A 13,221-nucleotide genomic window follows, 5' to 3' on the forward strand; every position below is an offset into this window, starting at 1 on the left:
CCGGAACTGGGTGACAAAGGACTTCCCTGCCTTGAGTAGCCTCATTCCTCCCAGTGTGGAAGTGTTCTGTCTGCTTTGCTGTTTCAGCTCAGCATGGCGAGTCCAAGGCTGTTTGCAGCAATCCTCAGGCAGCCCATGCCCAGCCCAGCTGTGTTCTGACCCTCGCCTGCACCCCTGTATTCTGCCCACCTCACTTCTGCTCCAGCCCGCTTTACTTTTACCCCATCCTACCTTACCCGGGGCCCCATCTCACTGGAGGCCCCACCTCATCGGTGCTTTCCAATGCTACCTAGAACCAGCACCCATTATCCCCTCACCCACAGGTGGTTGCCTTCTGCCTGCCCAGTCGTCTCCGCACAGGGCTGTGCTGATACTAGAGGGCTGGAATCCTGAAGGACCAAAACCCCATCATTGTTTTCTGAATTTCCTGCTCCTCAAGAGGCAACACCCCGAGTCCCACGACCTTTGTCACATCCCCACATCTTGACTGCCAGCACCCCCATCCTGACGTATGGCTTAGCTGCTCACCCACTTCCTACAGCAGCTGGGATACAGAACCACTCTCCCAGACAAGTGTGTGGTCCATGCCATTTCGTCTCCTGCACCCATCATCCCTCTGCCAGTCACCTGCCTCGAGGGGAATTCTGTTAAGAGTGGATTTGAAGGTCCCTAGGCCGAAGGCCAGTATTTATTTATACTGAAGGTCACCCGCTGACAGCCAGCATTTATTTATACTGACAAGCATGGCACCTGCCCACAGAGAGACCAGTCTGAAATCCCATAAACCTGCCACACAGGGGTGAGGGCCTGCCTCCCCACAGTCTCTGAGTGTGGCTGTTTGGGAATGGTAGGATGAGAAGGCCCTCCTTGCTCCTTCCCCTTCAAGGGCTCAGCAGAAACGGTAGATGAGCAATGCTTCAGGAGAGGACGGGGTGTGGAAGTGGGGCCCAGAGGAGTGGAGCCCAGGTCACGGTCCAGCTCACACAGCGGACAGATGGACAAAAGTCAGGCCAGGTTACAGACATCTCTGCCTTTCCAAGAGTGACATCACACCAGGTTAGACATGCTCACCCCTGGGCAGTGCCCACCTGACCTCCTTGTGCCTTTTGAGGGCTGGTATCATCATCCAGTCCACTCAGATGACATTTGATAGTTGGTAGTGGCCATTCTCCCCTGCGCTGACCACAATGCTGGGGCGGGAGCCAGAAGCCCAACTCTTGTCTAAGACCTGTTGAGTGATCTTGGGCCCACTGATACGCTTCTCTGGGCCATCAGTCCATCCTTGGTGGTCCCAGGAGTTCTTCATTGCTTCATGTGACATCTACGGTCACTCAAAAAGAACACAGGCTAAGAGAATAGTGGAAAGGCCAGCAGGAGGCTCTGCTCAAGGAGTGTCACTGCTTGCTGAGGCTTGGGGCTGCGCGGCACCAGGTCTGTCCCCAGTTGTGTCCCCACAGGCAGCAGTGCCCAGAGCTTCCAGCCAACTCTGCCGCAGCTTTGTGGAGGGGGCGCTCAGCCACCAGGTCTGTGGGCCCTGATGTAGCTTCCACACACATCCTGTCTCCAGCCCCTCCTCAGGGTCGGGCACCGTTATAGTACAGCCAGAGAGAGAGATGGAATGCAGCAGTCTGCCCGCCTGCAGGAGAGACATGGGGTCAGTGGGGCCTCCAGCTCATGCCAGTGGCCACACAAGCAGGCCACCATGCCCAGGCCCACATAGTGCAGCCGGTCACCAGGACAACTGCAGACAGGCTGCCTGACAGGCTTTCGGGTAGTTCCTGGGAGGAGCTTTTTCTGCTTCAGCAATCCTCCCCAGACCCATGGCTTCCCTCAGAACCCCTGTCCCAGGGTAGGTGAGGCAGGATAACTCTTATAACTTAGCAACGGGAGTTAAGAGTAGCCGGGCAAGGCTCAGAGTGCCCAGATGCATCTGCCCAAGATGTATGAATGAACGAAGGGGTGAACGAGTGAGTATGTGTGGAGAGGAGGGTCCAGCCTCCGTGTCCTTTGACTATCCGGCTCCCACTCTGACATTACAGGGACCCGTCTTCCATGAGAGGGGAGCAGAGAGTTGTGCTGGGCATTGGGAGAAGTGTGGGCCCAGGTTCTATGACTAGAATGGTCCAAGTGGCCCAGACCTACTATGCGCACTTCAGGCTTGAGGCTCTGCACTGTGGTAGCAGAGTACATCTCATAGTACATAGGCCTGGACATGAACAGGGACAGGGACACATACCTGGCTGCCTTCCAGCAGGTCCAGAACCTGGGGATCTGACTCACGGATGTCTGCCCACACGTCACTCCAGGCTGTACCATTGTCGGACAGACGCAGGGTGCTGCAGAGCCGAGGATGCACAGATGGCGGCTTCTGGAGACAGAACAATAAATAGGGTTGGGGGTAGCCTCACCTGTAGTGATCTCTGTCACCTGAGGAGCCTGGGCTGGCCCAGGGCCCATGGAAGGAAATGATCACAGAGATATAGCTAAGGCCTGGATATAGGTTGGGGCCAGCTTTATATGGGTCTAAGGGTCACTGGAGGCCAGTGGGAGGTCATGTGGTCTCAAGTAGTGTTTGGAGCTGGGCACTCTTGGGAGAATGAGACCATTCCAGGTTAAGACATTGAAGTATCAAGGGGAAGCCAGTTATGGTACTGTGTGTTTATAAATTCAATAGTAGGTACAAGAGTGTGGGTCACGAGGTGAAGGGACCACATACATTATACCTTCCACCTTCCACTCACCACACACACACACACACACTTTCCACAGCACATATGTGTACACACACACACCTCACCTACGCCTCCTGTAGACCCTGCTTCCCTTCTGACGTGTTGCAGTGCTATCACGGAAACAAGACACTTGGGCCACATGAACATGATTTCGATACCTCTTGCTGGGAAACGGTTCTCCCAAGACTCAGTGCCCCTCCAAGGTCTTAGACCACATCCTCAGGACTCCCAGAATGCATCTCCACATGGAGAGTGCAGAATGCAGGCATATCAGTAGATGGGGCCAGAGCCTCACCGTCAAGGCCACTGCAGCCTCAGTCCTTAACAGCCTTTTGTCCTTGACTTCCCAGTTAGATTTACCAGCCAGGGTGTTAGGAGCTTTGACAGTTGCTGACCCTAACCCTCTTGGACCATCCCACACCATCTTTGGGAGGGAGACTGACATCTGAGAGAACTCCCAGGAGACCACAACAGCACCTAATCAAGTGGGGACATAGGAGAATGTGGTTTTCCTGGAAAACAGAGGCTTCCTTTTCAGGGATGTCCTGCTACTCCATAAAAGGGACTGGTTCTTTAAAGAAAGAAGGCTGGAAAAGTAGCGGCCACACTCAGGAAGAAGAGGTGGTAATGGAGAGGGGCTGACACCCCCAACCCTAACCCTACCCCATCATTAACCACTAGCATGCACACGCACATCTGGGGTTCCGCCTGCCCCAAGCTGAAGGAGGGGCTCCATGAACCTCAATGCCTAGAATTGGGGGCCATTTGATGCTGCACCTCCAGTCAGGCCCAAAGTGGAGCTGACACGTTTCCATCTAACTCCTAGGTTACAAGTGGTTCCCAAGCTCTAGACCTGACTAGTCCTGAGAAGTCTTCAGACACACACACGCTCCAAGTATCTTTCCCTGATTCCAGACCTGTGGACCACATTGGGCTGTCCCCTTCATCTGTCCTGGCCCCAGGAACCAGGGACACCCACCTCTGCACTCTCTTTGAGCTCAGTGGGAGTCTCAGAACTAGGGTTCGCAGGGACCAAGGGCTCTTCCAGGAAACACTCTCGGCAGACGCGGTTCTGCTTACTGTTCTCAGCCTTGAACTCTGAGCACTTTCGACAGATGACCTGCAAGAGAAGAATGCCCTTGACCATGCATGCATCTTGAGCAGATGAAGGGGAAAAACCTGTAGAGGGAGAGGCAAAGCTTGACCTGGGATGCTGGAAGCCACATCTAAAGGCAGAGAGTGACTTTAGTCTCTCTTGGTGCCCAGGACTGCTTGCCTTACCAGGACCATCCAGAGTTCAGAAACCCTGTGTATAAGAACATGGCCCACTCACATAAGAAGACCCAGGACACTACCATTAAGAAAATCAAAGCCATGGGGTATAGCTCAGTTGGTAAAGTGTTTCCTGTTCAAGCATGAGGACCTGAGTTCAGATCCCCAGGGCCCATGTAGAAGCTGGGTGTAGTGACTCGCCTCTGCAGTCCCAGTGCTGGGAGAACAGAGATGGACAGGTAATTGGAGCTCACTGGCCAGCCAGCCTAGGATCTTTTCTCACTTCAACTGCAGCCCAGGCCTGGGTAAAGCAGCCCTCACCCTCACACCTCTTCCATTCCTTTTTTTTTTTTTTTTTTTTTTTGACGGGGCTTCTTTGCATGGCCCTGGCTGTCCCGGAAGTCGCCCTGTAGAGAACTCACAGATCTCTACTGCACAGCCCATTCCTCTCTTAATAGAGAGCACAGATTCCAATTGTCTTCCAGGTGCTCCTACCTCAGTTGCAATCACTGCAACACACTGCAACTCTGCTAGGAACCTCCTGGTATTGGTGACGTCTTTAAGCCCATGCACTTGGACTGGAGCCCCAGCCTGCAGGCTATTCTGTGCTCTCCAAATTCCTCTTGTATTCATCCATTCACCCATCCAGTCTCTCTATCATGCATTTACCACCCACTCATCACCCCCATCCATATCTGTCTATCTATGCATTGAACAACCATCTACCATCTATCAATCCACCATCCCATTGTTTAGATATTTATCTATGCACCATCCACTGTACACCCATGACCTGCCCATCTATCTATCTATCTATCTATCTATCTATCTATCTATCTATCTATCATCCATCCATCCAAAAGTTCATTCTTTTATTCTTCCCTCTACTCTACCCCAGCCAGTATGGTGCAATTTTATGAAAATGTGTAATCAGAGAACACCAGTCTTTACGTCCTTTGAATAAACAGTTTCAAGTAAGTCTAGGAGATACATAGCTTCCTCTCTCTCTCAGTCTCCTTCTCCCTCTCTTTCTCTTTCTCTCCTCACTTCAATCCTTCCCCCAGATGCAACTTGGATATCTAAGTCTAAACATACTTAAACCATTAGTTCTTTCTTCAAGGATAATTTGAAGTTCAGTATTAAGTAATGACTCAGCTGCACATTCCCAAGAGCATGGACTTTGGGATTGAGTGGAGAAGACTGGAGATGGTATATTTGGGAGACACCAGTCAGTGGTGGCCCCTTATGGCATGATCCCATCAGACCTTGCTCACCATTGGCTCACTCCCACCATGGTCAAGCCCTCCACTTTCTCCTGCCTCCTCAACATCTTACATAGGATAGCATTGTCACCTCTCTATCACAGGACAGAAATGCTACATTTTACTCCCAGCTGGGGCAGTGAATCTCCAGTGCTAGCAGTATTCCAGCTGGAAGGAATGTTGTCATACATCAGAGCTGCCCAGAAACCAGCTTCTACATCAGAGGGTCACACTGATACACATCTATATGTAGGGGACAGTGTGCTGGTTTAAAGGTGAAATGTCCCCCCACAGGTTCATATGTGAGAACACTGGGTGTCTGGTGCTGTTTTGGAAGATTGTAGAAAACACTGTTAGAGGAAGTAAGTCAGTAGGGGTAGGGCCTACTGTTTGATTGCCCACCCCCACTTCCTGTCCACTTCCTGCTTCCTGACTTGCAGATACAACATGACCCAGATACTTCATACCCCTGATTGCCATGCCTTCCCCGCAACAATGGATTGTGTACCCCCAGACTGTGAGCTACAATAAAGCCTTCTTCCATTAAGTCGGTTTCCCTCAGGTATCACATGTCACAGAAATGAGAAAAGTAATACAGGATCTGGAGGAGGCAGCCTTACTGGGCTGCCGTGTGGCTCATGGAGCCCCCCAGCTGTGCACATGAAGACTCTCAAGAAGCACATGCCACCTGCTAACAGTGGCTGCTGCCCACCCTTAGAACCTGTGAAGACTCCGTGAGTAGCAACCTGGCCTCCGTCTAATCCACTCCCCCGCCCTTGCCCTGTGCTCACCTCTCCACACAGCTTGCAGCGATGCCTCCGCTTGGTGATGGAGTTGAAGGTCTCACCACAGCTCTTGCATCCAGGCTTCTCTTTGTCACGTCTTGTTTTAGAGGACAACTTTCTGGACTCAATCTACAAGAAGACGAGTGGCCATTGTCAGCTTCAGAGTGTGAGCACAAGATGACGCACTGTGGGTCGGGGTGGGGGGTTAGCTAAGGATTCTGCAAGTGGCCATGCCCAGAGCAAAAGTGGCGACTGCAGAAGGGAATAGGCAGAGCGAAAGCAGCTGCACCCCTTCCCAGCTCCTATCCCAGGGACCACCCCAGTGCATCATGCAACACACCATGCACTGCCCAAAGGAAGGTTCCAAGAGGTCAAGACAGCTTGGCCAGTGGCTTTGTAGGGTGTGTCTGAGAAAAATACTCCAAGGCAAAGCAGAAGAAAGTGGTTTGGACAGGCACCTGCTGCCACAGCCTGGGGTGTCCTTGACTGCAGCCCAGAGGGATCATGTGACCCCTAGATCCTCAGGGTCATCTTTCACCCTGCCACATGCCTAGTCTGTGTTGAACACTTGGGGACAGACACACATCCATAAACACACATGTGCCTCCACACGCCTGTGTACCAATCCTGCAGAAGCAGGTCACATGAGGAAACCAAGCCATCTGAGGCTGTGCTCAGACTTGACCTCTTACTGTGTCTCCCACAGCCATTGCCTTCTTCTGTCTTGTGAGTCCTTGCTCCAAGGACAAAGTTGGAAGCTGGCCTTGGCTTCCTCCCTCTGCAGTGTACTTTGTTTTCAGGTCCACTGTCAAGCTTTGTGTCCAGTGGGTGGAGGGCAGGCATGCCAGACCTGACGTACAAAACCCTCACTCCCAAGAGCTCTGAGTCTTTCTGCCTCCAGAAGTGTACCTTTCACCTAGTCTCAGGAGCCCCCAGCCCTACATAAGACTTTCCCATTGTGGCCTCCTCTCGGGACTGCCTAGACCAAGTCACAAAATGACCCAGCAGTCTACTCAGACACAGGCTAAGAACACCAGGTCCTATTGGAAGTTGTTCCAACAGGAGGTCTCCTGGCTCAGCTGAAGCTAAGGCTGATCCCTCTATTCTTCTAATGGCAAATCTGGTCTGGAGCCTAATGGCAGGTACAGAATGGGGTCTTATGGAGAAAAGGCAGTTCCAGTATCACGGGGAAGCCATTGACTTCTGGGTAATCAGGGACAGTGTTTCGATGGCAGATAAGATGGGGCTGTGTATCTCTCACAGTAGGTCTGGAGCTCTGGAGGGGGCTTTCAGACTGTCATTGTGTGTGTGTGTGTGTGTGTATTTCTGTTAAGGCAACTGGACTTTTAACAGAATGAGGAAGTCTTTGAATTCTGCAAGGGTGCTTGCAGAACTTCCTGGATGGGGTTCGGCTTCTCTTAGGAAAGACGGCTGACAGAAGCTGTGTGTCGGAAGACACCTAGGCACAGGGCACAAGCCCAGTACACTGAAGGGATTTATTTTCCTGTCCAAAAAAGCCAAGAAGCAGTAAAAGTCTGGCACCAATGGTCGAAACCCTTTTGATTAAAAATGAAACCTTGCTTTTGAGCTTCTTGTAGTTTTCCTCTGTGGTAGACCCTATCATGCTGTTCAGTGCAGGTCCATAGATGCCTCAGAACCATCCTGAGTTCACCAAAATCTCAGCTCAGCTCGGCTCAGCCCAGCCCAGCCCAGTGGAGGAATCAAGGGAGAAGCCCATGGCCATACTCTCCTGGGGTATCCATTGTTTGTGGGCCATTTGTTAAGGAAGGGCTGGCCTCAGCTTGGTTTAGTGAAGAAAAGGGGACAAGGACATCAGAAGTGGACACTGGGCTGCTGTGGCGTGAATGTTATGAGCCTGTAAAAGACTGTCCTAGGGCAGAAGCAGGAAAAGCAAGTGGGACAGACCAGGCACGAAGTATGGCCATGGTGCCTAGCAAGTGCAGTGACCATGCTGTGAGATCAGGCAGGCCCTGGGTATGGCTTGAGGCCTTGACTCTTGGGCTCCCATCTGTCCCTTCCCAATTAAAGGACATGAACAGCTAGCAAGAACAGCCTGTATTAGGTACCTCAGAGCTTCCCCGTCTCTCTCAGAAGGCAGTAAGGCCGCAGAAAGCAACACTTACCCAGGGCCTCAAACCGGAGCCAACTCTAGCTCCTTCCAGCTGTATCCCCCTAATCTTGGTTCTGACCCCCACTGAGCCCCAGCCGTGAGATATCTCACTTGCAAGCCCCACTACTAATGTCCTCAGAGCAGTCGCAGGCACCACTGTTCCTATAAACAGTCCCTACCTCCACCCTGAACCTCTGCCTGCCTGCAGCTCCTGGAGGCTGAGGGTTCCCTTTCCAGAGCCTGTGGGCTTAGCCTTAGAGACTGCACAAAGAGCTGGTGATTTCCTGGGCCTGGATGCCTCAGCCATCGCTGGTCACCAGAAGTGGCTCCACGAGCTGACCCCAGGGCCGAGGATGGGACAATGCAGGAACAGAGCCCAAGGCATCATCAGGGAGATGGTCATGGACACCCATCCTGGCATTTCAGACTATGAGTTCATGAACTGCTGAGCCTGGCTTGGCCAGGTAACTGTGTGTCCCTCTGGAAGCTCAACTGTGGTGCAGCCACAGCCACATAACCACAAGCTTCAGGAAAGAGACTAACAGGATTGCAAGGCTCTGGGTAAGGCCAACCTCATTCATAGATGATATAGATATAGATTAGATAGATAGATAGATAGATAGATAGATAGATAGATAGATAGATAGATAGATAGATGAATTGCGTACATATATATTAGCAACTCAGAAGGTTGACACTAGGTTAGGTGTCATGAGAATGAGAAGTATTTAACAGGAACCCTGAGACAAGCCATGGGGCTTCCTGGATGTAGGCAGAGCTGATAGTGGGTACAAACATCTGGGACCTGGCAGAGCCAGCGGGAACCAGAACATTGCCAGTAGGTGGCAGGAACAGGCAGACCAGTGCAGGAAGACACTGGGGTATCTACATGTTTGTTTCCCCCTTGGCTGCATGCAACACATTTAGACTTCCTGACTTCCAGTTTCAACAGAGCTCATCCTTGGGGTTCCTCTCTGCTCTGTAGTGGCCAGACTGCAGCAGCCTTTCAACAAGGGTCCCTCCTCTTGTCCCATTCCTTTTATTTTGGGGTTCGCCTTGCTCTTTCCTCAGCAGGCCTTATCATGTCTCAGCCTTCCCTCACCTCACAAGTGCTCTCAAGGTTTCCTGACCAACGACCAGTGTGAGCTTATATCTGTGGGGCCTGGGAGAGCTGCGGTCACAAGGAGGGGAACAGCAACATTCAGGGCCACCCTGAGAGGCTATGGTTGCACACTGTGCACTGGACTCATTGCCACACCAGCCCTCCTCTGTTCTCTATCCCACGTGGCTCTGCCCACAGTCTGTCTCTCGCCTGCTTCAAGGCAGCTCACCCGACTGACCTGAGCCTATGTCTTTAGGGGAACAAAACCCCAGCAGTTATAACCTAAGAAGGTCATAGTCTCAGAGCTGCAGGGCCAAGTCACCAGCTGTTCTGAGCCCCATTCAGGGCTCCAATGCAAGGAGATCCAGGCTATGTATGAGCAACTGAGAGATGGAGACGGAGACAGAGGAGAGAGAAGCATAGAAGAGACATGGAGAGACAGAGACTGTGAAAGAGAGAAATAGAGACAGAATGAGAGACAAAGAGAAAGGGGGGTAAAGAGCAGGAACACTGGGAGGGGAAGAAGATGTGCAGGAGAAAACAGGGTACTGTACCCCCATGGTACTGTCAAAAGGCCCAGGGAGAAGAGCCCATGTCTGGGATGGGCTGGAGACACCTTACCAGATGGCGCCAGTCACTCCCCTAATGCAGTAGTCCACCAGGACCCAGCAAGCCGCTAGGCAGAATCATCACTGCAGGCTACAAGGACACTGTGCCCCAGAATTGCCCCGACTACTGTTGCCATAGATGTTTGTGAATGCCAAGCCCCAAAGTGAGGCTGTGGCTTGGTTGCTGTCCACAGCAAGCATGCATGCACCTTAGCCTATCACACATCCCCAATTAAAATAAGGACACCCTCCCCAGTTCCCCCTGGGATCAGTTCCTAGTAGATAGGTCCATGTGCCCAGTTTCCTGGCCCTGAGAACACAAAGGGTGAGAGATGAGGTGACCATAGCTTCCGGGAAACCTGCCTGGTATGAGGGACAAACCCGTCCTTCACATTGCTGTCCTGGGGAGCTGGCACTTCTTTACTGCACATGTTATCAGGGTGAAATTTGCACACAGCAAGCTTGTAAGCATTCAGAGATCAGATGACACACATAGTTGTGCGATGTATACAGACAGGTTCCCCGTGGCCTCCACCTTTGGTACTTAAGTCACCAGTACCTTGCCTCAGGTGCAATCTCACATCTGCACACCCAGGCCCAGAGAAGGCAAGCTGACTCCTGGATCTTCACCCTCCAGGATGCCTTGGTTTGACCCCAACCCCAGTATCTCCCTTTCCTGCTAATCTATAGGTATCAATCACTCACCCCAGCAGGACCCCCATTACTGTCGGCTACCCCTGTAGTTTCCACGGAGCTGGCACTCGTGATCTGGAAGAGAAGAGAGATCAGTGTGAAGTGGTTCTCCAGTCACATGGCACGCCCCATGTGGCAGAAGACATTTCCTCCACCTAATACCTCTGTGCATCGAGGGGTAGTGTGTGTGAGACAACCAGTCTAATAAAGGCTGGGACTCCAGGAGCCACACCATTCCTGAACTGAAGGCACCAGGGTGTCAGCAGGTGAGGCTGACTTAGCCTACCCTAATCCTCATACTGAAAAAAGTCACACGTTATAGAAGGATGAGGTGGTCCCTGAGGATGCTCTCCCCATCCTTGTGGTCCATGAAGACTCTGCAGGCTTTCTAATGCTCCGGGCCCTGCTTACTAACAACAGCCTGCTCTGTACCCTTTGTCTCCAAGTCACTTGCCCTCAAGGAGCTCACAGGGTCCTTCTAAGAACGCTAACCTTTCCTCAAAAATATATCCAGGGCCAGGTGGCGGTGCATGCCTTTAATCCTAGCACTCAGGAGGCAGAAGTTCAAGGTCAGCCTGGTCTACAGAGAGAATTCCAGGACAGGCTCCAAAGCTACACAGAGAAAACCCCGTCTCAAAAAAACAAAACTAGGGGCTGGAGAGATGGCTCAGTGGTTAAGAGCACTGGCTGCTCTTCCAGAGGTCCTGAGTTCGATTCCCAGCAACCATCTGTAATGAGATCTGGCATCCTCCTCTGGCATGTGGGCATACATGCAGGCAGAATGTTGTATACATAATAAATAAATCTTAAAAAAAAAAGAAAAAAAAACTAAACTAAACAAAATCCCAGGAAAAATGGGAGCAGATTTGATGCAAATAATAAGGAAAAGGCAGACCCTCTGAGGGCAGGAAGCCAGTCAGCTGGAGGTGGGTAGAGACTGAGGAGTTAGGAGGGGCCAGATGTTCCCTCCAGATGTACCTGGTGCGTGTGAGCAAAGCAGCCCATGAAGGTGGGGGGAGTGTGTGTGGTGGGGAGGGGCGCACATCACTGTCCCAGAGGACTTCTCTACAGGAGTTTTTGCTGCACCCTCTGGTGCAGCCTCTAAGGCTGCCCTCCCACAGGGCAGAAATCATCTTCTGCATCCAGTCTGCTCTCTGATTCTGGGGAAACCCTAACGTGAGGGATGGATGCCCATCCCCCATCCCTGCCTCAATCGCCTCTTCTTATTGTACCCCTGGGGCCACTCCACAAGGGATGGGGAACCATATGCTCCTGGTACTACTGGCAGAAGGGTTGGAGCTGATACCTCAGGGGTGCAGGAGAGTCTGGGGAGAAACCATAAGCACAAAAAGGCATCCACTTGCTGTTCCAAGTGGAGTGGAAGAGGGGCACCGTGGCCTGAGGGTATTTGTACCACTGCAGTGACCTGGGGGTATCACTGAGCTTCTGAGGCTCAGTTCTAGGAAGAAGATAAGGCTCTTCGTTGCTTATGGCTATCTTGCTGAAGGCATGGAGATGACGAAATAGCACTTAAGGAGCGCAGCCTCCACACAGATGCTAACGTGCAAGGCAGCAGGCCCAGCCCGTTGCAGTGCTCCGCAGCATAGGGCAAGCAGAGAAATGTAAGTTCAAGCTGTCTGCATAACACCCCTAGGCCTCTCTCCCTGGCCAAGAGTTGACTTCCCACTTCCCCTTGACGACAGGCTGCTGACTCACAGGCTGGTCTGGAGACAGGCTGGGCTCTTCATCCTGGCTACAAGCACTGCTGAAGGCCCTGAAGGTCTCACTCTTCTGTTTATGCTTCTCCACGGTGGCCTGAATAACCTGGACACACAGCAAAGCCACAGGGCTGTCAGGAAGGACCCTGAGAGCTCATGGTCTAGGTGCCCCGGAGAGCACCCTTGGTCATCTATGTTATCCTCATCGATGACTCATGCCTTGGAGCCAATATGACCAAAGAGACTGGCTCCAGAAAGACATACCTAGCCCGAGGCCCCTCCTGGCCTTGGTTTCTTACTTGTGGAGAAGGGGCTCAAACAAGTAAATGAAAGGCTTATGGTACCTGAAAGCGTAGAGAGAGGCACCCCATGGCCACTTCCTCCCTTCAGCATGAGGACAGGCAGTACTAGCATTAGGAAAGAGTACCTGGCTCATGTAGTCCAACATGAAATGGCCATACTATAATAACATGAGGATGTAAGGCATACATGGTGATGCATGTCTGAAATCTTAGCCTTCAGGATCCCAAAGCAGGAGGCTTGAGGGTTTGAGGCCAGTGTCATTCCCTTAACAAAACCTATCCCCCAAACACAAGAGCTGACGATTGCAGCTAGCAGCCGAGCCCTTGCCGAGCAGGCCCCAGGTTCTAGGTTTTATCCACAGGATGGAGAGACAGACAGAGAACAAACTTGAGAAGCTTCACCTGAATCCATTCTTTCTTCTCTTCTTCTGTCCTACGAACACAAAACCAGTATTTTATCAGTCCATCCACGGACACCCGCTGCGTGCCTACTTAGCCACTCGCTGTCTTGTGACTGTGACTCAAGGCTGGAAAGGTAGTTTCAGTGTTCAGGACACACGTGGGCCCGTGGGGCTAGCTCACCTTGTAGACCAACAGTACCCTGGACCCTAGCAGG

The 13,221-nt window shown here is 52.0% G+C and overlaps 1 protein-coding gene across 2 annotated transcripts in view; it reads right to left on the bottom strand.

The window, feature by feature from the left end:
• Positions 1–715: 715 nt before the first annotated feature.
• Positions 716–13,221, bottom strand: part of Fgd3 (FYVE, RhoGEF and PH domain containing 3) — a 52,797-nt gene continuing 40,291 nt past the window's right edge. For both annotated transcript variants that reach the window (XM_057787490.1, XM_057787491.1), the window contains 7 exons: positions 13,008–13,038; positions 12,302–12,409; positions 10,598–10,660; positions 6,058–6,180; positions 3,712–3,852; positions 2,237–2,368; positions 716–1,636 (listed from right to left, as the gene is read on the bottom strand). In XM_057787490.1, coding sequence (XP_057643473.1) covers positions 1,385–1,636; positions 2,237–2,368; positions 3,712–3,852; positions 6,058–6,180; positions 10,598–10,660; positions 12,302–12,409; positions 13,008–13,038 — 850 coding nt within the window. In that variant the 3' untranslated portion in view covers positions 716–1,384. The remainder of the gene's footprint in view (positions 1,637–2,236; positions 2,369–3,711; positions 3,853–6,057; positions 6,181–10,597; positions 10,661–12,301; positions 12,410–13,007; positions 13,039–13,221) is intronic.

The sequence above is a fragment of the Chionomys nivalis genome, chromosome 13 (genome assembly GCF_950005125.1).
Source record: "Chionomys nivalis chromosome 13, mChiNiv1.1, whole genome shotgun sequence".
NCBI lineage: Eukaryota > Metazoa > Chordata > Mammalia > Rodentia > Cricetidae > Chionomys > Chionomys nivalis.